The sequence below is a fragment of the Vipera berus genome (genome assembly GCF_964194415.1).
Source record: "Vipera berus genome assembly, chromosome: 13".
In the NCBI taxonomy this organism is placed as follows: Eukaryota; Metazoa; Chordata; class Lepidosauria; order Squamata; family Viperidae; genus Vipera; species Vipera berus.
In genome coordinates this window covers 6,301,758-6,326,234 of record NC_138216.1, presented here as the reverse complement: position 1 = coordinate 6,326,234, position 24,477 = coordinate 6,301,758, and the positions used below count along the sequence as shown (strand labels likewise).

Sequence of the window (24,477 nt, the reverse complement as noted above, 5' to 3'; positions counted from 1 at the left end):
CCTTCGCGCTTCTGCAACAGACATGGAGTAAACAGATAGTTAAGTCCTGTAGATAGGTCGATCCTGGCCACCAGCTAGTCATTCAGTTCTTCCTCCAGGATGTAAAGATGCAGAAATCTCCTTTGTCCCTTAGCGTCTCCTGATTTATCTGAAGCTCACGCAGTGGCTCAGTGGGTTAGGACGCTGAGCTTGTCGATCAGAAGGTCGGCAGTTTGGCGGGTCGAATCCCGAGTGCCGCGTAGCAGAGTGAGTGCCTGTTACTCGTCCCAGCTTCTGCCAACCTAGCAGTTCGAAAGCACGTAAAAATGCAAGTAGAAAAATAGGGACCACTACGGTGGGAAGGTAACAGCGTTCCGTGCGCCTTTGGCGTCCAGTCATGCCGGCCACATGACCACGGAGACGTCCTCAGACAAGCGCCGGCTCTTCGGCTTTGAAACGGAGATGAGAACCGGCCCCTAGAGTCGGAAACGACTAGCACGCATGTGCGGGGGAACTTTTACCTTTTTAACAAAGAAGCAACTCAAAATAAGTCACGTTTGGACCAGACATGCTTCAGTAACAATTTGGAAGTTGTGTTATTGCCATTTCCCCTCTTGGTCCACCCTGAAGGGCGTCCCCCTTCCTCCCCCACCCCACCCCCACCCCCACCACCCTCTCAACCAGGAGATTATCTCAACCTTAAGTGGAAAGGCTGAAGACCGAACCTGTGACATTTGTGTATTATTGTAATGACATACCTTCTCCCTCCTTGGAAATTTCACACTGCTACCCATGTTGGTGAATTGAATGTGGTGTTTTTCTTGAGGTGCATTTGGCTGCAGACCTCATGCTTATTTCATTTGGAAAGCAGAGTGTGTTAATTGCGGGAGCGATGTCGCCCTTGAAATATTAGCACATCTTTTAGGGGGGGGGAAGGAGGTGAAGAGCAATACACGTGCAAAAACCTTTAGAAATAAATCTGCTTTACCCAGAGTGTTCTCTTACACTGAGTTCCCTGGTAAGAAGAGCACCTGGTTTGCTCCAATGAAACAATAAACCCTTTATTGCTTGTACTTTGCACCCTGCCTTTCTTGGCTCTTTTTAAAGTCCACACAATTTAACAGATGCGTTTTTGGGTGTTGCTGCTAAAAGGAAAAAGGGATTTTGCTAAGCAAATGGAGTAGAAAGCATTGGCTAAACTGCTGGAAAACAAGTTAAGACTGGATTTTGTGCTTCACATTTGAACTGTTCTTCTTGGAAGGCTGGATAAGACTCTTAGGTAAGATCAGGAGCTCATTTTGGGGTCTTATCACAACGGCTGTTCTCCACTTGAGTGTCCTCAGCTGCTGGGAGAATTCTGGGAGTTGAAGTCCCTGCATCTGGAGGGGACTCAGATTGGGAAGCCGTCTCCAATTTCTAGATGGAGTTTATTGACCGTTTGTCTCCTTTAAATGAATTCTGTGATAGAATTGCAATGTTCTACCTTCTGCGCCAGCAGAATATTAAGATCCAGTTTTACTATATTCTTTCCTTGCACAATAGCAATAGCACTTAGACTTATATACCGCTTCATAGTGCTTCACAGCTTTCTCTAAGAGGTTTACAGAGTTAGCATCTTGCCCCCAACAAGCTGTGTCCTCAAAAGGATGGAATGCTGAGTCAACCTTAAACCGGTCAGGATCGAACTGCTGACAGTTGTCAGAATTAGCCTGCAATACTGCATTCTAACCACATCATCATCATCATCATCATCATAAAGTTGGAAGGGACCTTGGAGGTCTTCTAGTCCTACCCCCTGCTCAGGCAGGAGACTCTATACCATTTCAGACAAATGGTTGTCCAATCTCTTCTTAAAAACTTCCAGTGTTGGAGCATTCGCAACGTCTGGAGGCAGGTTGTTCCACTGATTCATTGTTCTGCCAGGAAATTCCTCCTTAGTTCTAGGTTGCTTCTCTCCTTGGTTAGTTTCCATCTGTTGCTTCTGTCCTGCCTTCGGGTGCTTTGGAGAATAGCTTGACTCCCTCTTCTTTGTGGCAGCCCCTGAGATATTGGAAGACTGCTATTATGTCACCCCAGTCCTTCTCTTCATTAAACTAGACATACCCAATTCCAGCAACCATTCCTTATATGTTTTAGCCTCCAGACCCCTGATCATCTTTGCTGCTCTTTTCTGCACTCTTTCTAGAGTCTCAACATCCCTGTGAATGTTCTACCTTAGACCATATTCTTGAATATCTAATCATGACTAGTTTTGGCTTGAGTTGCCCCACACTAATATTGGCAGCTGTTGGTCATGAAAATTAACATGCCTTGATGCAGATATTCTCTGCAAGCTGATACAAATATAATAAATCATGGTGTCTTGACTAAGCCTTCATTGGCTGGACTAACTCAACATGCTAAACCACAATTCACATTTTACAAACTATAATAGTCGGTAAACCATAAAGTCATATCATGGTTCAATGAGATGAACCCAAGCTGGTTAGCTGGTTTTTGGATAAATTTTGAACCCCGTTTCTCTGCCAGCATATTAAAGCATTAAACTTGCCATCCATTTAGGATAAAACAGCTTTAATAGTTCAAGGCCCTGATATTGACCGAGAAGTTATAAATATTCTGAATAAACACATGACACATCGGTTGTGAAATGCGTGATACCCTGAACTTCTTTTAAAATTCACTGCTCTGTGCAAAAAAGGTTTGCTGTGTTTACATCTGGAAAGTTACAGATGAATCTCCACTGGAAACCTTTTGGTAGGTGGAAAAGCTGAATAAGATACCTTTTCATAGTATTCTGGAATTTTATGTATCTTCATAAGTCAATATGGTTCTTTGGAGGCTGTATTTAAAGAGGACTTACTTCCACGCTAAGTAATGACTGCTAATTTTCAAACTAGCCAATCGGCCCCATCCTGAAACAGATGTTTCCATTCATTCCTCCTAGGCTGGGAGCAGAAAGCTGGGTATTGAAGTCCATTCTTTTTTCTTGTATTTTTTTTGTTCTTTTTTTTTTTTTGAAGAAAATTGGGAAAGCTACAGTTAAACAGCTCATTTTTGTAGCATTGGCATGATTTTGCTGGGTGAATCCTGTGACTCTGCAAACATGTGTTAAAAGGAACAGCGACAACCCATTTGTTTAGGAAAGGCTCCCAACAAATCTGTTTGTTGTTAAGGAGAGTGAAGAAGGGGATATGAAGCCGTCATTTGCAACGTGGCTTAGACGTCATTGCAACAAATTGATTAATGTCAGAAGATGAATATTTTAAATGGCTGGTGGTCAGAGCTGAGACAGTAATTTCTTTGTTCCTTTTGCTAGAAATGCCTTCTTCTTCTTCTTCTTCTTCTTCTTCTTCTTCTTCTTCTTCTTCTTCTTCTTCTTCTTCTTCTTCCTCCTCCTCCTCCTCCTCCTCCTCCTCCTCCTCCTCTTCTTCTTCTTCTTCTTCTTCTTCTTCTTCTTCTTCTTCTTCTTCTTCTTCTTCTTCTTCTTCTTCTTCTTCTTCTTCTTCTTCTTCTTCTTCTTCTTCTTCTTCTTCTTCTTCTTCTTCTTCTTCTTCTTCTTCTTCTTCTTTTCCCCAAGTTGCAATCAGAAGTAATTGGTTATCTGGGTTGTTTTTTGTTCGGCATGAATGGACACCAAGAAAACCCTCAGATGCCTCCACTTTTTTGTGTGTGTGGCTGTCTGAAGCCGGCATCCATTAAGAAGTTCCTTCCTTTCACATCACTGGACTGTTTCTCTAAAATTGTGTGAGTCCACAATGCCATGCATTTTTAAACCCTTCTTAACCTGAAACTTTCCTAAAGCTTTTAACTTTAAGAATGTGAACATTAGGTGGACCTGTGGATTTTTCTTTCCTTGGCCACAGAAATGTCCTATTTCCTTAAAGTAATGCATGTACTGAACACAATGCATTCAAAGTAATGTGTCCCCCAATGGATTCCGGTTTTTTTCCTCCTGCCCCCACCTCCCCAAATTAAAAATCAATGATGCAAACCTCCATCGCTATAAATATTTGACCCTGCATCGAACTGACTCGATAATCTGGAGATTTCTAGAACCTCGTCATTAAAATTGCAAAGCTTTTCCATTGTCCTTTGTAATTGAAAGTGAAATTAGAATCTCGTTGAGGGATGCCTTTTTTTAAATAAAAAAATAACTCGCTTCTTTAAAACTCACTTCCGTCTCCTCGATATCCTCAATGGGCCAACGGGTTTTGAGTGTCTGCCTTGAGTTGGATTTAATTAGATCCGTGATGTGGTTCTTTTTATTACCTGCCTTCCTTGGTTTTATAAGCCTGTATAACAATCCAGCTGTTAATTGTTCAGACAGCAGTACTTCAGAAGTTATTATGATTCGTTGCTCGGTCAACCAGCCGTTTAGATTGGATTTGGCTGGATTTGAGCCACCTGTTAAATCCTTCCCGAGGACCTGGGATAGGCAGATGATGTTGTCTGATGGTGTGAAAAGTCTTGTCACAGGATGTAAGCTGTTCTGGGTAAAGCTGCCTTTTGCAATTGACTGAGGGTGATTTTGTCAGTGTTGATGATGTTCAAGTGGTGCTCCAGATGTTTTGGCATTGCACCAAGGCGCCTATTACTGTTGGTACTACTATGATGGGTCAACCAGATGTTTAGACCAGATCTGGCATTTCCATCAACCAAGGTAGATGCCATTGTTCCATACTGTATTATTATTACAGTTTGTTGCACGTTCAGTCAGATGGTCAGACTGGATTTGGCCGTTTTATCTATTTACTGAGTCCTTCCCCACAGGACTTGGGAGAGGCAGATGTTGTTGTACGATGGTGTTAAAGTTACCGTCGGCGGGATGTAAGCTGTTTTATAAAGCTGCCTTTTTGCAATTGACCGATGGGGATTTTGTCAACGCCAAGAGTGTTCAAGGGGTGCTCCAGTTGTTTTGGGACTGCACCCCAAGTGCCTATTAGAATTAGTACTATCTTTGCTTTCTTTTGCCACGGTCATTCTATTAAAGCTTTTAGGAATTGAGAACATTGGGGGAATCTGTAGCTCTTTCTTTTTCAAGTTGTTTATTAAAATTTTGTCCCACCCATCTCACCATGAAGCAAAGTTCTTTCTTCTCTCCGTCTCTTTCATAGCCCAGCCATTCCTATTCACTCATGTTCTTCTTCTTGTTGTTGTTAAGCCATCTTTCCTAGCTCATATCTTTCTCCCCCCCCCCCCGAAAACCTGTTTTAAAATGTATTGACTGTGCAGGTTGGAAGACTTTGCATGAGTTGAACTTTTCAATTCATGCCTTTAAATTTATTTTTATTTAAACCATTTTACACGACCGCCTATCTCGCAAAGGTGAGTCTGGGCAATGTACACGCATTAAAAACAACAACAACAATTGCATAGCAACAAATTAACATCTGAGGTGACAAGCCTGAACCCAGCATTAACCAGCACGAAATAAATTCACAGTAACTCTCAATTATGGGCCCATAATTCTCTATAGTCAAGAGCAAAATTCTACTGCTCAGGGATTGGCACCATTTGGAGATGAGAATTTTTTTTGAAAAACAAAGAAACGGGAAAGGCACCATCTTGTTCATTCAAGGAAGCAAAACGTCTGATGGCTTTATCCCTGTTTATCTTATTTAACAAGTTTCTTCAGGGTAAGACACGCCTCAAAAGGAATGACTTAAATCTTTGCTTTTCTTCTTCTGTTCTGTTGTCCAGATTTATTCGGAAACAAGGCCTTGATAGGTTGTTCCTGGAATGTGACACCCACATGTGGAGACTTGGGGACCGGAAGATTCCAGAAGGAATCACTGTGGACGGTGGTTCCGATTGGTTTCTGCTGAACAGGAAGTTTGTCGAATACATCACCTTTTCAACTGATGATCTGGTGACCAAGATGAAACGGTTCTATTCCTTTACTCTGCTTCCTGCTGAGGTGAGCCAACCTCTCAACCAGAATCCTGTCAGCAGGATTCCATATCCTGAATCGCGTCTTCCGATCCTGCGGCCTTAGTCTTCTTGGAAGCTGTCCCGATCTTTTGTTTACATGTTGTAAACATATTGTAAACGTGATCGTATTGACCGTCGGTAGAAAAAAAATATATATTTGCAGCTCAGGGTTGAACTGTGGGGTCCTTGGTGCTCTCTGAGCTGGGTGGTTTTCTTGCAGACGTTTCATTACCCAAACTTAAGTGGCATCATCAGTGCTAGAAGGGAGTGGGGTTTGCAAAGAGGAGGAAGGAGAGGAGGAGGAGGAGGAGGAAGAGGAGGAGGAGGAGGAGGAGGAGGAGAAGGACTGTGGGGTCCTTGGTGCTCTCCGAGCTGGGTGGTTTTCTTGCAGACATTTCATTGCCAAGCTAGGTAGCATCATCAGCTAGTACTGATGATGTTACCTAGTTTGGGTAACAGAACCTCTGCAAGAAAAAACAGGCAAACCTAAGGAGCACCAAGGACCTCTCATTTGTTCTCCCTTATTGTTTTGACAATCCATGGATGCTTTTGTCTTTGGAAAAGTGTGTGCTGATGTGTTTCTTCGTCATCCTCTTCCTTTTCCTCTTCCTCTTCTCTTCGCTTCCTCTTCTCTTCGCTTCCTCTTTCTCTTCTTTCTCCACTTTTTCCTCTCTTCCTTCACCTCCTCCTCTTCTTGTTGTTATTATTATTATTATTATTATTATTATTATTATTATTATTATTATTATTATTATTATTATTATTTATTAGATTTATATACCGTCCCTCTTCGAAGGGACTCGGGGCGGTGTACAGGGCAATTAAAACATATAATTTATATATAAAACATATAAAACAATTAATACATATTATCTTATGATAATAATAGTAGTAATAATAATAGTAGTAGTAGTAATAATAACAAGAAGAAGAAGAAAGTTGGGAAGGTACCTTGGAGGTCATCTAGCCCAACCCCCTGCTCAGGCAGGAGACCCTACACCATTTCAGACAAACGGCTGTCCGGTCAGTCTCCTTCTTCAAAACTTCCAGTGTTGGAGCATTCGCCGCTTCTGGAGGCAGCTCGTTCTTTCTCTGTCTCTTCTTTCTCCTCGTCTTCCTTCTACTCCCCTTCCTCTCCTACTCCCCAATGTGCAAAGGCCTCTCCCCCCCCTACCCTATCCGTGTGGGGGGCAGCCTGACTGCCTGGGACTTCCAAAAGGTTGAAATTACAGCGATCTAATTTTTAAAAAGAAAAACAGCTCAGCGTTCCTGCCTGCCTTCAAACAGCAAATAATGGCGTAAGCGGTTGTGTTTTTTGGGGGGAATTAATTGCAGGAGACAGCTTGTCCTTGGGATGGGGTGGGGGCAGTGTGGCATAATTCAGCATGAGATCATTATAAACATATTAGCCGCTTCCAAGTCAAGCAGCCACGGTGTGTTCGTCGATGTTTTTGGTTGCAGATCGGTGTGTGTGTGTGTGTGTGTGTTTTTTAAATCGGGTGTTCCGTTGGTTTTTAGAACCTTTCTGGGGGAAAAAAACAACCAACCAACGATTTTGTTAGCAGACTAGTCTGGCCTGCCTGCCGCCAGGCTTTGGGAAACTTTTGTCAACAGAAGCAAACCTTGAGTTTGTAGCCAAGGGGAGAGGAAAGGAGCAAAGCACTCAAAGCTGCCGCATCCCCTCTCCTGCTCCTTTTAAGGCTCAAGATCCCAAAGCGTATTTCAAACTTCAGAGTTCAAAGCCGCTGTAAGGCTCCCGAGCTAGAGCGGAACTTTATTTTTATTTTTTCCCCCTATTTTAGTACAGGGATTCCACAGTTCAGTTCGATAGTTTGGTTTTCAACTTTTCGTCTTTCGTTTCTCCCCCAAGACTCAGTTCTTTTTCAAGTGCATTGCATCGGTTTGAAAGAGGTGATAAGACGAGTCCACAAACAACGTCGGGGAGCTCCAGGCAGAGGACCAGTGGGGGGTGGAGTGGACAAAGTCCTTGGGGAAGAGGTCCAAAGTTTTTAAAACCCAAACAAGTTTGAAAAACTCAGTCTACCCTTTGCTACTCATCTTCCCGGCGCAGTTACAGTTAGTCCTTGACTTGAAATAGTATAGGGATGTGGTGGCGAACCTGTGGTACGCGTTGTTTGTTATTATTATTGTTGTTATTGATCATCACACGTTCAGCCAGATGTTCAGAATGGATTTGGCATTTTTGTATACCTATCAAGTCCTTACCAAGGACCTGGGATAGGTAGATGTGGATGTTTGATGGTATTACAGATTATTGTTGTTGTTGTTGTTTGATATTATTGTTATTATTATTGTTATTGTTATTTACAATCACAATTGAGCCCAAACTTTCTGTTGCTAAAGAAGACAGTTGTTAAGAGTTTTGCCCTGTTTTACAACCTTTCTCACTACAATTCAGTGGACCGCTGCACTTGTTAAGGTAGAAGCATGATTGTTAAATGAATCTTTAAATTCCCTATTGAGTTTCCATGCTCACTGCTTACTGTCTACGCTCTGGGCTGTTGTTGTTTTTTCTCCGCAGTCTTTCTTCCACACCGTCTTGGAAAACAGTCTTCATTGTGACTCCATGGTGGACAACAACCTGCGTATCACAAACTGGAACAGAAAGCTGGGATGCAAATGTCAGTACAAGAATATTGTGGATTGGTGTGGCTGTTCCCCCAATGATTTTAAGCCATCTGATTTTCACCGCTTCCAGGTGAGTTGTGACCTGCATGGTTCTTCCTTCACAGGACTATAAGGGCAGATCTGTCTTCCTTCCTTCCTTCCTCCCTCCGTTCCTCCCTCCCTCCCTCCCTCCCTCTCCCCTTCTCCCTTCCTTCCTTCCTTCTCTCCTTCCTTCCTTCCTCCCTCCCTCCCTCCCTCCCACTCCCCTTCTCCCTTCCTTCCTTCCTCCCTCCCTCCCTCCCACTCCCCTCCTTCCTTCCTTCCTTCCTTCCTCCCTCCCTCCCTCTCCCCTTCTTCCTTCCTTCTCTCCTTCCTTCCTTCCTCCCTCCCTCCCTCTCCCCTTCTCCCCTCCTTCCTTCCTTCCTTCCTTCCTTCCTTCCTTCCTTCCCTCCTGTCAGTCACTCTTCTCCCCTTTCTTCTGCCCTTCCTTCTCTCTTCTTCCTTCTGTCCATCACCCTTCTCTCTTTCCTTCTCCCTTTCTCCCTTCCTTCCCTCCCTCCCTCCCTCCCATCAGTCATCCCCAAATATATAATTTTTATTAAGAAGGTTTTCGTGAAGATGAAAACTGAGTGAAATTTAAGTTGAAAATGAGAAGAATAAAGACATCCATTCTGTTTCTAGTAGTTTGAGGGTTGCATTTCAATCCTATTATATCTATTTGGGTAAAATGATAGACCTTGTCAGGAGACCAGCTTTCAAATCCACCCTGAGCTGTAGAAACAATGAGTGACTTAAGGCTGTACCTTAGCCCAAAGATCCTCATGGGGTTATTATGCTGGAAGATCCTTATATGTAATTCCATGAGGTCTCGAGAGATAAAATATATAAATATAAATAAACGAATCAATACCTCTGGTATGTTGAAGGACAGTCTAATGATCCTTAAAACTAAAATATAGGAGAAAGACATTCCTGAATTAAAATATGATCATGGGGATCAATTCCCAAACAACCCAGAAAACAGTATCTCATTAAACAGGAGTCATTTTTTTCAAGGTCTGCTTGACATCCAGTGTTGGGGCGAGTCAATAAATTTCTTTGGGAAGAGACGAACTTTCCATATCACAGACCAATGCTGAAATATTTTCAAGAACTTGATTCGCTAGCATGGAAGAAACAGGTCAGGATTAAGCAACTTGATGTTTGGGGCTTTAGACTCCATCAGCCTCCCGGGCCAGCTTGGCTAACAGTGAAGGATTTGCATTCTGAAATCACAGCCTTGAATTCAAGAACTCAGATCTAATTGGTAACCTGTTCCTCCCCACAGCAAACAGCCAGACCAACCTTCTTTGCACGCAAGTTTGAGGCGGTTGTCAATCAGGAAGTCATCTCTCAGTTGGATTATTACCTCTATGGTAACTATCCTTCTGGTACCCCAGGCCTTCGGTCATACTGGGAGAATGTGTACGATGAACCAGATGGGATCCACAGCATTACTGATGTTGCGCTGACTCTCTACCACTCTTTTTCCCGTTTGGGCCTGAAGAAAGCAGAAACGTCCTTCCATATGGATGGTGAAAACAGTTGCCGGTAAGATCTCGCAACTCTTCCTTTCACCCTGCAGTTCCAAATTGCCATACCAACTAAGGGTTGCATCCCTGTTTAGACAGTGTTGAGAAGCTGGGATCTCTAGATGTTGGTAAAAAGTACAAGTCCTAACATCTTCCTTCAAGTATTGCCCGTTGGTGCCATCATAAGCATGGCCCCACACACACAGACACCAACTCTTGAAGGCCACGTTATTTGTTACATGTTCTAGAAGATGGTCCAAGATGCTAGGAGTAGAAAATGAGCTATCTTTATTTTTTCCACCATTTTGTGTCAGTGTAGAGGGGTTGTTGTTTTTTTTTGCTTCATTGACTTTTCTCTCCATTAAAGTCCAATCTGTAGGAGTATGTGATATAGACCAATTTCCATAACCACTTGTTGGGAATAGTTTTTGCTAGGGCCAGGTAGAAAAATTCACCCGGAGGACTTGTTTCCTCTCCCAATCCTTGGGCAGAGAGATGAAAGAGACTGACTGTTGAAAAGAAGAGAGGAGAAATTCCCTGAAATCTAATGATCGTCTGTGATATTCTTGGCTTTGCTTGCTCACCAAACATCTGGTCTTCTAATGGTCCTTCATCTCTCTATCAATCCTCTGTGTCCTCCACGTCTCTATCTTGCATTAAATCCAAAGAAAGTTAGACCAGGAATTTTGCTTTTTCTGGTCCTAAAAGTTCTTTCTGCAGCTGATCTTCTGTTTCTCAATTCTTGTTTTAATGGATGTCGCTACTCTTTCTTCTTCGATCCCTTGTTTGTTTGTTTTTCAGATACTATCCAGTGGGGCATCCAGTATCAGTCCACCTCTATTTTCTCGCCGATCATTTTCAGGGCTTCCTCATCAAACATCACACAACCAATTTGGCTGCCAGTAAACTGGAGACCTTAGAAACGTGGGTGATACCTAAGAAGGTGTTCAAGATTGCAAGCCCCCCAAGTGATTTTGGAAGGCTACAGTTCTTGGAGGTACACGTGGCTCATCTACATTCTTGGAAGTGAAGATAGTTTGAATTCCTAGTTGAAGTGCCTAGTCATGGGCGGGGGGGTGGGGCATAGCTGAGTTTTGAAATGGATGATTTTATTGATGGAGTTGAGTTGACTTGGGTTGGGTTGGGTTGAGTTGAGTTGATTTCTACAGTTGCCCATCCCAACAAGTTACCCTTGGCAATGTGTGTATATGTATGGTATATATACATACATATGTATACACACACACACAGTATGTGTCTTTGTGTGTGTGTCTATATACATACACACACACATGCTGCCAAGTCTAGCTAGCTAGCTAGCTAGCTATTTAATCTGTTATTCAATTCATATGGCTGTCCGCCTGCAACAAGTGACTCTGGGGAACAAACAATTATAAAATCAATCAAAACCAAATTGCTTTGCGCTCCTATTGATTCGAAACAGGGAAACGTACACAGTACACATTGACAAGCAGCTATGTGTGTGAGAGAGCTACTGTATATCCCTGTTGAATTTTGCAGGGTTGTGACGAACAAAATACAGCCTTCCTTTTTAAAGCTAGTTAGTTTGGTGACTAGGAACTAACCAACACAGAGCAGTGTTGGTAGCACCTAGAAACAGAACATTTTGTAGATTTGTACAGTATTTATATGTACGTGCCTTGCGGAACAGCTTCATTCCCTATACTCAAAATGCCAACTTCCCAGTTACTTGTAATTTAATGAAAGATCACATCTTTCTCATGAGGCTAGTTCGTTCTCATTTATTCTTTCCTTTACCCACACCCACAAAAATATGTAAGATTTCTAATCACAGTCGATCCCAAAATACACATTTCAAAATGTATGATTTTTTTCCCTCTCAAAATAACAGCTGCTAAGTGTAGTCATTGGGATGCCGAACGCTGTTGAAAAGAGCAATCCATCAATCCATTAAGCTCTTGTTTCAGGTCTGGATTGGGTGAAATCTGGATTGACTTTTGAAATCGGTTTTTAAAACTCCAGCTCCTTGTGCATTCTTAGATTCACACCTTACGGGTTATTGATCCTTTCTTCCACCTGGGGCAAAGGACATAAAAAGGTCCACCTATCTTCCAGGTGTTCAGGTTGAGAAACACTGCAGTAGAGTGTAGCATGTTAGGTAGGTCGATTTGAAAATACGGCGATGATGATGATGAGGGTGATATGGATACTCTCACAACAATGGTCTCAGAGGAGACTTTATCATTTACTAATGGTTGCTGGGGAGACCAATTATCCTGGTTTTACCCAGTCAAAGACTAACCTGGTCTCTTTGAACCACTCACCAGAACACCAAAGACTCATAAGATTTATTTTTTATTTTATTTTAATTCCATTTATATCCTGCCCTTCTCCGAAGACTCAGGGCGGCTTACAAGCTTAGCAGTAGCCTTCATTCTATGTATATGCCTGCTTATTAGGGCTTTCACACACACCCCCAAGCGGCATTATTACAAAGTCAGCTTAATTGCCCCCAACAATCTGGGTCCTCATTTTACCTACCTCGGAAGGATGGAAGGCTGAGTCAACCTTGAGCCTGGTGGGACTCGAACCTGCACTAATTGCAGGCAGCTGGTGTTACTTAAGGAGGCATTAGCCCACTGCTCCACCAAGGCTCTGGACCTGTAGCTGAAAGCTTCTTCCATTGTTCTTCCCAACAGCTGGTTTTTAAGGGTCAGTTTAAGATGTAGTAAACAAACATTAAGACTAAGAGTCAGTGATAACCTAGCTGAAGAACAGTTGCAAGAATTGGGTATGTCTAGTTCAGGGGTAGGCAACCTTGGCTCTTTTATGACTCGTGGACTTCAACTCCCAGAATTCCTGAGCCAGCATGGCTCAGCATGGAAACCTCTCCCTTTCCCCTCAGCATGGCTGGCTCAGGAATTCTGGGAGTCGAAGTCCACGAGTCATAAAAAGAGCTAAGCTTGCCTACCCCTGGTCTAGTTTCATGAAGAGAAGGACCAGGGGTGACATGATAGCAGTGTTCCAATATCTCGGGGGTCGCCACAGAAAAGAGGGGGTCAAGCTATTCTCCAAAGCACCCGAAGGCAGGACAAGAAGCAACGGATGGAAACTAATCAAGGAGAGAAGCAACTTGGAATTAAGGAGGAATTCCCTGACAGTTAGAACAATTAACCAGTGGAACAGCTTGCCTCCAGGAGTTGTGGGTGCTCCAACACTGGAGGGTTTTATAGACAGCCACTTGTCTGGAATGGTATAGGATTTCCTGCTCGAGCAGGGGGGTTGGACTAGATGACCTCCAAGGTCCCTTCCACCTCTGTTATTCCTGTTATTTCTGATTTAGTCCCTTTTCACAGTCTCCTGGAAGTCTCAAGTCTTGATGAAATTCCTGGATTTGCTGTTTTCTTGGTGTCACTGTGAAAATTCTTAGCTATAGTTTTCTTCCAAGATATATTCTCAGCTTTCCAGTCTAAGGTGCGGCCCTTCAGTATCTCCCAGCCAAGGGCTAACCAGCCCTGTCTCTGCTTAGTTTTTCCAAGATCAGCCAAGGTCAGGCAGCTGCTGCCTGCAACTGGAGACAGATCTTTCTCAACCTTGCAATTAATGTTAACACATAATAATGATACTAGAGAACCACCGTAGTAGAATAAGAACATTCTTTTGCTTGTATTAAATCACCCTCCTGTCCAAAGCCTGAACTGTGTCCCAGAATGAGCAGCAAGAAGAATTTGAAGAATTCCCAAGTTACAAACAAGGTAGTTAAAATATCTTGCCCTGCAGGATTAGGAGGCAGAGAATAGTACCAAGATTAGTAGCCACTGAGTTCCTGCTCCTCTGAATTTATCTCATCTTTTTTTTAAAAAATAAAAAATAAAAAAAAGAAACCATCTAAATTGGTAGCCATCTCTCCTTGGCAGTGGTGGCCCATGTCATCCGAGGCATTGTGGTTTTGAGGTCAGCGAGATAGGATAGACACCCTTGTTCTTCAGACGTTTGCTAAATGGCAATTTGTGTTGGCCCTGGAGATGATAGGTTGCAACTCGTGGCGGAGCATCCCGCTGAGGGCTTTTTGACCTGTTTGCAAGTGGCGCTTTGCGTCTCTTGCAAAGGTGGTTGCGTGGTGTTTTTTTTTTGCACTTTCTCCCGTTGAAAGAAGAGAGAGCAGGAAGAAGCAGGAAAAATAAACCTCCCAAGATTACAGGGGCCTTCGTATTCCAAAATGTTTGGTATAAAATTAGCGTTCCTAGCAAGAAATAACTCCCTCCAATTAGGAAGCGCACCACTGGGTAGGAGAAATTTTTCTAGGTTTAAAAGGAAGCCATGCTGTGCCTTGAAGACACAGCTAAGTGAAGTTTCAGGATCGGGAGAGCTGGTGGATTTGAGAATATATATCCCTGGGTTTTGGGGAAATTTCGAAGTTTTGGCTTTAATCAGATATTCGTCATTCTGTGATTACACATTCTCTACACATTTTTCCCTACAGATGACCCAAAGGGCTCGTGGTAGGTTCATGTTAATATTAAATTAAAATTAATTCATATTATGCATTAAATTGATACCAGAACAGGGTGTCCCAGTCTTGACAGCTTTAAGACACGTGGACTTGCTGGGGAATTCTGGGAATTGAAGTCCACAAATATTTAAATAGCCAAGGTTGGGAAACCGTGTATTAGGATAATCTAATAATCTAGGACAGTAAGATATATGTATTTCAACTCCCAGAATTCCCCAGCCTGTACATCTAGGATTCAGGATATTCCATGGATCTAATTCTAGCAGTGATTAGGATTCAGGAATGTTCAGGAATGTAAGTTGGTGTCCATATCATACAATGGTAGGGCTTTAATCATGTGACCCTTGCAGCCATCTTGATTTTTTTGACCTGTTTCCAGATATTACTTTTAGATTGCTAGTTAATCTTATTCCCCCTCCCTCCTTCACTTAAAAAGAATTCCTGTTCTTTTTCTTCTCTCTGATTAATATTTGCTGGTTGAAACATAGAAACATACTCAAGTGTCTACTTCATTAGAGGAAACATCTAATGCTTGATCCTAATTAATTAAAATGGCACTGTTAGGGTGTATATCAGCAAGGAAATTACTCATACACTGCAAATAAGAAAAAGCGTGTATTAGATTGGGCCAAAAGCTGAAGGCGATCTTTTAAAAACTCAAGGAACAGCCATAATCTTTAATGAAACATTTTGCTGAACGCAATCTCAAAAGCCTGTGCTTCAGTTCTTGCATTAGTAAATTTGTCCATTTTCCCTCTGGAATTATGCTTCAAAGGGTTGAAATTGTATATTGAAGCCATATTTTTTTTAAAAAAAGTGTTTGGCTTCTTCTTGGAATAATTGTAAAAGGCCAGAAGAAACAGCATTATTAATCTTGAGTTGGTATTAGAAAGTTCGATATTTAAATATCACTTGCTTTTAGTTTCAGGAGAGGTGAAGTCATCTAATGCATGTTGATTAAATCGGATCAATAGCTAGAGCCCTAGTCAACTTTTAATGTATTTGGGTGGAAATTGCTCTTTTTTTTAAAATAGTAGGTCGTCTACCTATTATAAATAAACCATTTATTGATGTGTTATTTAGACTACTGCTACGTTGCTGTGAGGTTATGGGTCTAGGCATGGGTTCTAGAGTCGCTTATGGGCTCTACCTGGGTGCCTTTGGGACAACCCAACCATCTCCCAAAGTTGTTATTGTAGGGAAAATAGGTATTCCTCTGCAGGTTGCCTTGAATTTTTCTAACAACCAGTTGGGGAATGAACAAACAGCACTCGTTGGGTGTATGGGACCACTATTATTGTTGAGGTTCTTAACCAAGAACCAGAATAATCAGCCTTCCCAGCAAACATCTGGCACATGGTAAGTTTCCAATAGGGACGCGGTGGCTCAGTGGGTTAGGACGCTGAGCTTGTCGATCAGAAGATTGGCAGTTTGGCGGGTCGAATCCCAAGTGCCTCATAACAGAGTGAGCGCCTGTTACTCGTCCCAGCTTCTGCAAACCTAGCAGTTCGAAAGCATGTAAAAATGCAAGTAGAAAAATAGGGACCACTATGGTGGGAAGGTAACAGCGTTCCATGTGGCTTTGGCGTCTAGTCATGCCGGCCACATGACCACGGAGACGTCCTCGGACAAGCGCTGGCTCTTCGGCTTTGAAACGGAGATGAGCACCGGCCCCTAGAGTCGGAAACGACTAGCACGCATGTGCGGGGGAACCTTTACCTTTACCTTAAGTTTCCAATAAAGGGAAATATATGTAGCTCAGGATTGAAATGAGGGGTCCTTGGTGCTCTCTGAGCTTGGCTGGTTTTTTTGTTTTGTTTTGTTTTGTTTTTTGGCAGACGTTTCATTACCCAACTTGGTAACATCATCAGGAGTAGAAGGGAATGGGGTTTGTTCTCTGTCTCCATTCTAGCACTAAATTGTCATGGTTCCGATGAATGAGACAAATCCATCAAATTGCAGGCATATTATTTATCTAAAAAGTCTTAAGTAATGAAACGAAACATCGGCACTCATGGAGGTTACCAAGTTCAGTCATGAAAGGTCTGCAAGGAAACAACCAAGCTCAGAGAAGCACCGAGGACCCCACATTCTAAGTTTCTTCTGGGGCTATTTTTGTGAGAGTTTCCATGTCAACAACAACATCATCACCATCACAGTGTTTTCAAATCGACCCAATATGCTATACTCTAGTGCAGCGTTTCTCAACCTGGACACCTGGAAAAATGGGTGGACTTCAACTCCCAGAATTCCCCAGCCATTTATCATTCTGGAGGTATCAACGAATGCTGAAAGCTTCTCGTAAGATAGGCCAGATATGCAACCTCTTCCTTCACGATAAGAGATAAAAAACACAGATTTTCAGTGGCTGAGAGTTTAATGTCAACCTTTCATCTCCAATATCCAAATAAAAATCCAGGATTACTTTCATTTCTGAAAAACCTACTGGTTTATTGAATACATGGCATGATAGAAGCGAAGGAAAACTAACTCTAAAACCCCAAGGCATCTAACTATAGTCTATAACAATGACATTCCCAGGCCAACCCCCCCCCCAGATGTCTACATATCTCATGTGAACAAATTATCTTTGTTATGAAAGCCATCTGCTTTCTTCTTCACACCTGCTAGAATGCCCTTGAAAGGTTTCCAGACAGCCTTCTCTCGGCAAACTTGCGAAGAACTGGAAAGGTTTCATTTCTCTAACTAACCCAGTCAAAAGCATCATTTCCTCCTCCTCCCCACCCCCTTTACTCTAATGGCAAGATGAAAAGCTGCCACACTTTTCACTCTTGACAATCACTTCCTGTTCTTTTAGGTGGGAACAGATTGGGATGCGAAAGAGAGAATATTCCGCAATTTTGGAGGTCTTATTTCCCCAACGGATGAGCCAGTGGGCATGCAGAAGTGGGCGAAAGGTCCCAATGTCACTGTGACAGTGATCTGGGTGGACCCCATCAACGTCATTGCTGCCACCTACGATATCCTGATTGACTCCAGTGCTGAGTTCACACATTACAAGCCGCCTCTGAATTTGCCCCTCCGGCCTGGAGTCTGGACGGTTAAAATCCTACATCATTGGGTCCCTGTGGCAGAAACCAAATTCTTGGTCTCTCCTCTGACATTTTTGAACAAGCAAGCCATCCGACAAGGTAAGCTTTCCCCCCCCCCCAAAAAAAAAATAGAAAGCAAATGAAACCATTTGGAGCAAAATCAGAATATTGAACCCACTGCAGAAGACGTTCAATTGACTTTGTCTCAACTAGAAAGGCAGTTTCCCCCCCCCCAGCTCTTTCCTGTTGATATCAAGGACTTGAATGATAAGTCACAGCAGTTTATTTTATTTATCTCCAGAGGTCATGTCACAACAGGTAGTCCTCTACTTACAGCCAATTGGGACCCAACACTCGAGATTTTTAAGAAGAGATTGAACCGCCATTTCTCTGAAATGGTGTAGGGTCTCCTGCTTGAGCAGGGGGTTGGACTAGATGACCTCCAGGTTCCAACTCGGTTATTCTGTTCAGTCTACCAATATCTCAGGGGCTGCCCCAAAGAAGAGGGAGTCAAGCTATTCTCCAAAGCATCAGAAGGCAGAACAAGAAACAATGGAGAAATTTCCTGACAGTGAGAACAATTAAACTTGCCTCCAGAAGTTGTGGGTGCTCCCATCAATTTGAGGTATTCAAGAAGAGACTGGACAATCACTTGTCTGGAATAGGATCGGATCTCCTGCTTGAGCAGGGGGTTGGACTAGAAGACCTCCAAGGTCCCTCCATACTCTTGTTATTCTGACAAGGATATTTCATGCTGTTGGTCTTCCAGTTTGGCCATCTCCCAACTCTGAATGTAGAAACAGCCCTTTGAAGACGACCATCCCACCCTTTCAAGGACAGCGTCTCGCTTCCTGGACAGATCACCCCTGAGATGACTTTGGCCCCCGGTCAGTTGCTAAGCCTGTCAATCGAGGTTTACAAAGCGCCCTGGCTGGGTTCCCGACTGCTCTTAACTATACCTCAAACCGACCACATGATAGCTGAGCGGAGTGGATAAAACCAGCCACGGGACAACTTTGGAGCTGGTGGAAAAGGGAAAGCTTTACCTTTAATATACTTACCAGAAAGGAAAGTCTCTTTTCTCTCTCTCTCTCTCTCTCCCCTGTAATAATCACACATCTTTAAAAGGACCGGATCATTTTAGCTTTGGTTGAGAAGAGAGTAACTCTCCTTTTTGCTCTTCCAGCTGTGTCTCCAGCGTGTGCTCAAAAGGTTAAGAAAATCGCTGTGGTGGTGGGATTGAAGTTCTGCTCATTTGCGATGTGTGTCACACGTCTTGACTTTTTCGACCGCCCCCTGCAGATCCCCTTGTGATCTTCTCTCGGCAGGATCCTTTTTTTTCTCTTCTTCTTTTTTTGGGGGGAATTAATGCAGCGGATTTGGCTGCTCAGGAAAGCTCAGCGGACAAGAACTATTTGCCTCCATTTCTTCAGCTCAGCTCGTGGCTTGGGACTTCCACCCAAGCTTAGAGACGAGTTACATGCCAAAGTTAAAATTTACAGGAAATTGCATGCAAGAATAAGTGCCCTTTTAAAAAAAATATATTGATATAGTGGCACACGCTGGGAAGGATTATCCTCAGGCCAAGCAAGGCAGGATTTGACAAATTCTATCCCAGAAGCCGTCATTAGCGGTGAGGGAAGAGAACCCCCAGCGCATATTTAATAGATGGTGACCTTGAAATAATTGGGGTGCTCCGTGTTTGAAACTTTAATCAAGCTTTAGTTAGATGGTGCAAAAGGAAGAGCTCACAGGCTGGGCAAGACGAGACTTTTGCAAGTTGCAGAGGATGCAGAAATGTTGACTTTCCTGAAAATTGGAGCTTGCTATTAGAGGGACAAAGCAACGTGGCATGAATTGTAGACAAGCCATGATGTCATTCCTGGCCTGCAACCCTCCCTGGATGATAGCCTGGCTTTCAAAGCAGAGGTGGAACCTCCTGCGAATTTTCTTCTAGAGATGATCTCTATGTCTTAAATCCAGGGGTCTCCAAATGTGGCAAATTTAAGACCTGTGGACTTCAACTCCCAGAATTCATAGCTGGCGCTTGAAGTGCACGAGCCTTAAAAGTTCCCAAATCTGGAGAGCCCTGTCTTAAATCAAAATCTCTCTCGGCTGCAAGAGCTGAACCCAAGAACTAAGCTGGTTTCGGCTCCTTAGCATCGTTATTCTGGAGCTAAGATTTTTTATTTTTTAACCAAAATATTTCTCTCTTGCCTTTAGAAGAAGCCACCAAGCTGCACAGTGGACCTCCGAAGAACTCCTACATGGAGCAGAGCTTCCAAGGGCTCAATCCTGTGCTAAACATCCCAGTCAGCACCGGCCAGGTGGAGCAGTTGAAGAAGAACGCCATGTTGACTGGCAGCAAGCTGGAGAGCTGGGTGGACAGCTTGGTGGCAAGCACGTGGTCAGCGGTTGATGTCTGTGCTACAGGCCCAACCTCCTGTCCCGTCATGCAGGCCTGCAGCCAGACATCCTGGAGTTCCCTCAGCCCTGACCCAAAGTCCGAACTGGGCCCCGTGAGACCTGATGGACGCTTGAGGTAGCACCTGGTACCCCCTTTCGCTGGCTTGCAAAGGGAATGTGAGCGTTTGGCTCTTATGATACTCTTCAGATGGGGCAGGTGCGCTGATGGAAGGGTCTTTAGGAAAACCTACGAATCCATGTTCAAGACGGGGCTGAAAATCCCGGCCTCTTTTTACGGACCAGTTTTCCCATCTCAAGGGTTCTGGAAGTCGGGGAAACGGGCAGGAAAGGAGAAACCAATTGTAGGAAACATCTGGAGTTTCCAAAGGCGGGGCCAGCATATTTTCATCGCCGATCAGAACGAATTTACTTCTCCATCTCCAACATGTTGTAACCCAGGCATGTTTTTTTTCCCCCAGAGTTCCCTGAAAGTCTTAGCAGAGCTGCTTAGTCACAAATGTCAAAAATGCTCTTTCCCACCCACCCCCCAGCGATCCTCATTTTTTAAAACCACCCCCCCCTTTGACATCTCCCACAAGCATTGACATCATTACTCCAGCTAGCCAGGCCTGCAAGGAGATTGTACTGAATCAACAGATATTACAACATGTGGGTCTTAACTTCACTCTCTCATGCTTGCAGAGATTCGGAGTTTGGTCCTCCAGAAGACCTAATGATCACCCAAGGCTTCTCTTCGCTAGACCGTGTGTGTATCCAACCTTAGCAACTTTAAGATTGTGGACTTCAACTCCCAGAATTCCTCACCTGGTTGGGGAATTCTGGGAGTTGCAGTCCACAAGTCTTAAAGTTGCCAAGTTTGGAGACACCCCCCCTGCTCTAGATTACTATCCAAGATGGTCTGTTTTCCAAATAGGGCTAGCTCAAAGGACAAAGTCACTTGAGGATATAAAAACTCCCGTGTTGAATTTTACACGTCCCCAGGCCAGGCTAGAAAGTAGTTTTCCAGAAATCCCACCCCCCCAAATCCCTTTGTCTAGGGATTTTGGTGTGTCTAGTGTATAAATTAGAGGACTAGACCCTAGATTGTCTAGTCACTAGACTGTTGCGACCAAAATCTCAGTATTGCCTTCTATTTGAGGGGGTGGCTGAGACAGCAACAGATAACTAACTATCCCCTCAGTTCTAATCATCATTATTCATGGGCTATGCTCAAAAGAGCTGGGTTCAACATCCTTGACTAGGCTAGATCAAATAGTTCAACTCATAACCTGCTAAGCTTGTGGACTTTCAACTTGGCTAATATTGGCTTAGTGATGTTGGGCTGTTTCATTAGCTTATGGTTCCATCTTTTGCCAACAGCTAGAAAGGGGTTGATTCAAGAAGCAGGTTAATTCTGTTGTGTGAACATAGCCAAAGGAAAACTAGATGAGACGGCACAAGCCAACTCAAGCTTTGTTCTGCAGTGCACTGGAAGAACAAATGCTGTGATCAGGCTGGAGAGACACACACACACAGACACACATACCCACACAAACCCCAGTGCTTAGTTTTGATCTGTTGTGCTGCATTCCATTTAATGGAGAAAAATGGAAAAGGCATTTTTAAGACTTCTCCTCAACAAGTCCAAGGAGAGTCCATTTTAATCCAGTTTCGTATTTTTTTTTAACTCTTTGCAGCCTCTGAGTCCTGTTTTTAGCTTTGGGAGCTGTGAGATTTTTAGGCCAAAGTTGCCAAAAGCCAAATTTTATTCCTAATTAAATGACCTTATCCTAACTGATCTGTAGTTAATTACTGTAGCCTAAATTGCACTTGGACAACAGAAGGACAGAGGCGTCTGTGCAGAGACACAACACTTGTGCAAGGGAGCTGACTAGAAGAACTGCCATATTTCAGCTCTGTTAATTCTGTTACTTTGGAGCTTCAGTTCGTACATCCGCTGATTCTGGGATCCAATCGATCATTTTGAACATAAGCTGGCTTTCTCCTTTTTTTTTTGGCCCTTCCCTTATTTTCAACATCCGGCTCACGTTTAAAGAGCACGAGAAGAGCAGAAGGGCTGGAAAGATAACCAGGAGCAACAGCAAAAACAACCGCAACGAAATAAATCTGGTTTCCCCTTTTAAAGTGAGCCCTGCCGCGTCAAACCTGAAATTGGGAATTCCAGCTTCTCCGTTTCCCCCACCCCGCTTTGGTTTAAAGCTACGAGAGTTTGCTTTGGACTTTTGAAATTGAGAGTATCAGCTGTGCTGGCGTAAAGGCAGAGCATTAAATATTTAGCTGGCACAAAGGAAAGGAGACAATGATGTGACGTATTTATTTGTGTTTTTAGTCACTTACGCAGCTTGGGGAAAGAGATCTTACTAACTGACGCTGCCTTTATTAAGGGAGGGCCTTTAAAACGAAAGAAAATCGTCTTTCTCCCCCCCCCACTTTTTTTTTCCTTTCCGTTACCTCGATTTTTGGTTTCGTTTGGCTTCTGCCCCCCCCCTCCCATATTGACAACAGTAATTAGACCGGAGGCTCCCTAATGTCGGAATGACATCATTGATTGCACTGCACGTCAAGCATGCAGTTAGTCCTCGACTTACAACAGTCTGCTTAGCGACTTTTCACAGTTAGCTTCCCTGTGGTCATGTGATCAAAATTGGGAGGCTTGCCAACTGGCCTGGATGGATGACGATCACGATGTCCTTTTGGGACCTTCTGACAAGCAAAGCCAGATCCACTCAACAGGTCATAAGATGGGGCAAAACAACCGTTTCACTTAGCAACGGAAATGTGGGGCTCCGTTCCAGTTGCAAGTCAAGGACTACCTGCACAGTCAGAGATTTTAGGAGTTATGCTCCTGGCCTTCAGGAGAGGCCCAAGACCTGGAGATATTTTATTTTATTCAAGGTTTGGGTGACTCCAAGTGAGAAGACAGTTTTCCCATCAGGAGCCCTCCCATCAAAATGTATCACTTCATACGGGCATCTCCATCATAAAGAGCTTCAGGCGGTATCCCCCATCTGTCCATTCAGCCATCCACATCTGTCCCCAGACATGTCCTAGGACATGGATTCCCCCACCCCTGGTCCGTGGATCGGTACCGGCCCACGGCATGCCAGCAACTGGTCCACACAAATAAGCAAAGTCCCATCCGTGGGATGTAGGTAGTACACAAAACCACACTCCCTGGTCCGTGGAAAAACTTGTCTCCACGGAACCGGTCCCTGGTGTGGCCAAAAGGTTGGGGAGCTATGTCCTAGGAGACATTCCCTCATTTCTTCCACGGATAACTTTTCTCTGCCCCCCGACGGAGAAAGATCTAGGTCTCTGCTGAAGATCAGCTGATGGCCTTTCTTTCTGACCTAACATTCTCATTCTAAAGGACCAATAAGTTTCAGATCGACCCTCCATCATCATGCTGTTGTGTTCGATACAGACATTTTTTGGTCTGTTGCAAGGAATATTTGTTGAAGGAAGCAAAACGCAATTCGGGATCAAGGCGACCTTTTGTGAGATGGAAAGGGATAGATGGATAGGTCAGGAGAACCAGTTGAATGCAGCAAGAATTTGATATTTAAGATGCACCTGTGGGGTAAAACAAGAATGGATGGTCGTGGATGAACAAAAATTGGATACAAGTGAATGAGGGACCAGCGTGATTAATCAGCTTTGGTCATGGAGAGTGAACGAAGTTTATAGAAAAATATATAAGGAAGACTGGATGGATCAAGAGTGTAGGGAAGAGCCATGAAAGAGTCATGGTTGGGGGGTGGGCTGTGGAGATATTGTAAAGCAGTAGAGATGGTCCTTGATTTACAACAGTTCATTTACTGGACATTCAAGGTTACAACAGCATTGAAAAAAGTGACTTAATTGCTTCAGACGTGAGCGAAGTCTTCTAACTTGGCCCTTGGATGACTTGTGGACTTCAACTTCCAGAATTCTGGGAGTTGAAGTCCACAAGTCACCCAAGGGCCAAGTTGGAAGACCTCTGATCTAGAACCTGCCTTGCACAAGGTTCCTCATGAGATTAGGCGCCAGAAAGATTGTGTGGATCATACATTCCTTTCCAGACCTGAAATCTAAGAAACTCTTCTGTACAAGATGGGTCTGCTCTACTCCAGTCAGTGCCTTCCGGATGTGCCTTCCCAGTCAAGCTGGGAAGTCACAGACCTAAATATCCAGAGGACACACCAACTAGTCAAGACAGCTTGTCTTCTGCAAATTACACAAGCTTTTCTTTTAAAAGAGAAAGGAGACTGGACCTTCAGATAGAGTCTACCTATAGTTCTAGCATGGCCAATAACCAGGGGAAAGGGGAAGGGTCATCTACCCACATCTGATGTCCCCAGTTTGGGTCCCACTGACTTTCGGCTTTCCAGGGTTTTGGAATCGATTGTGC

At 43.6% G+C, this 24,477-nt stretch overlaps 1 protein-coding gene across 1 annotated transcript in view; it reads left to right on the top strand.

Annotated features, from left to right (window-relative positions):
* Positions 1-22,098, top strand: part of XYLT1 (xylosyltransferase 1) — a gene marked incomplete at its 5' end in the record, with an annotated part of 73,761 nt that extends 51,663 nt beyond the window's left edge. The window contains 6 exons of the mRNA XM_081337936.1: positions 5,683-5,899; positions 8,456-8,632; positions 9,869-10,131; positions 10,914-11,109; positions 17,426-17,759; positions 19,884-22,098. Of these exons, the coding sequence (XP_081194062.1) occupies positions 5,683-5,899; positions 8,456-8,632; positions 9,869-10,131; positions 10,914-11,109; positions 17,426-17,759; positions 19,884-20,206 (1,510 nt within the window). The 3' untranslated portion in view covers positions 20,207-22,098. The remainder of the gene's footprint in view (positions 1-5,682; positions 5,900-8,455; positions 8,633-9,868; positions 10,132-10,913; positions 11,110-17,425; positions 17,760-19,883) is intronic.
* Positions 22,099-24,477: the final 2,379 nt, after the last annotated feature.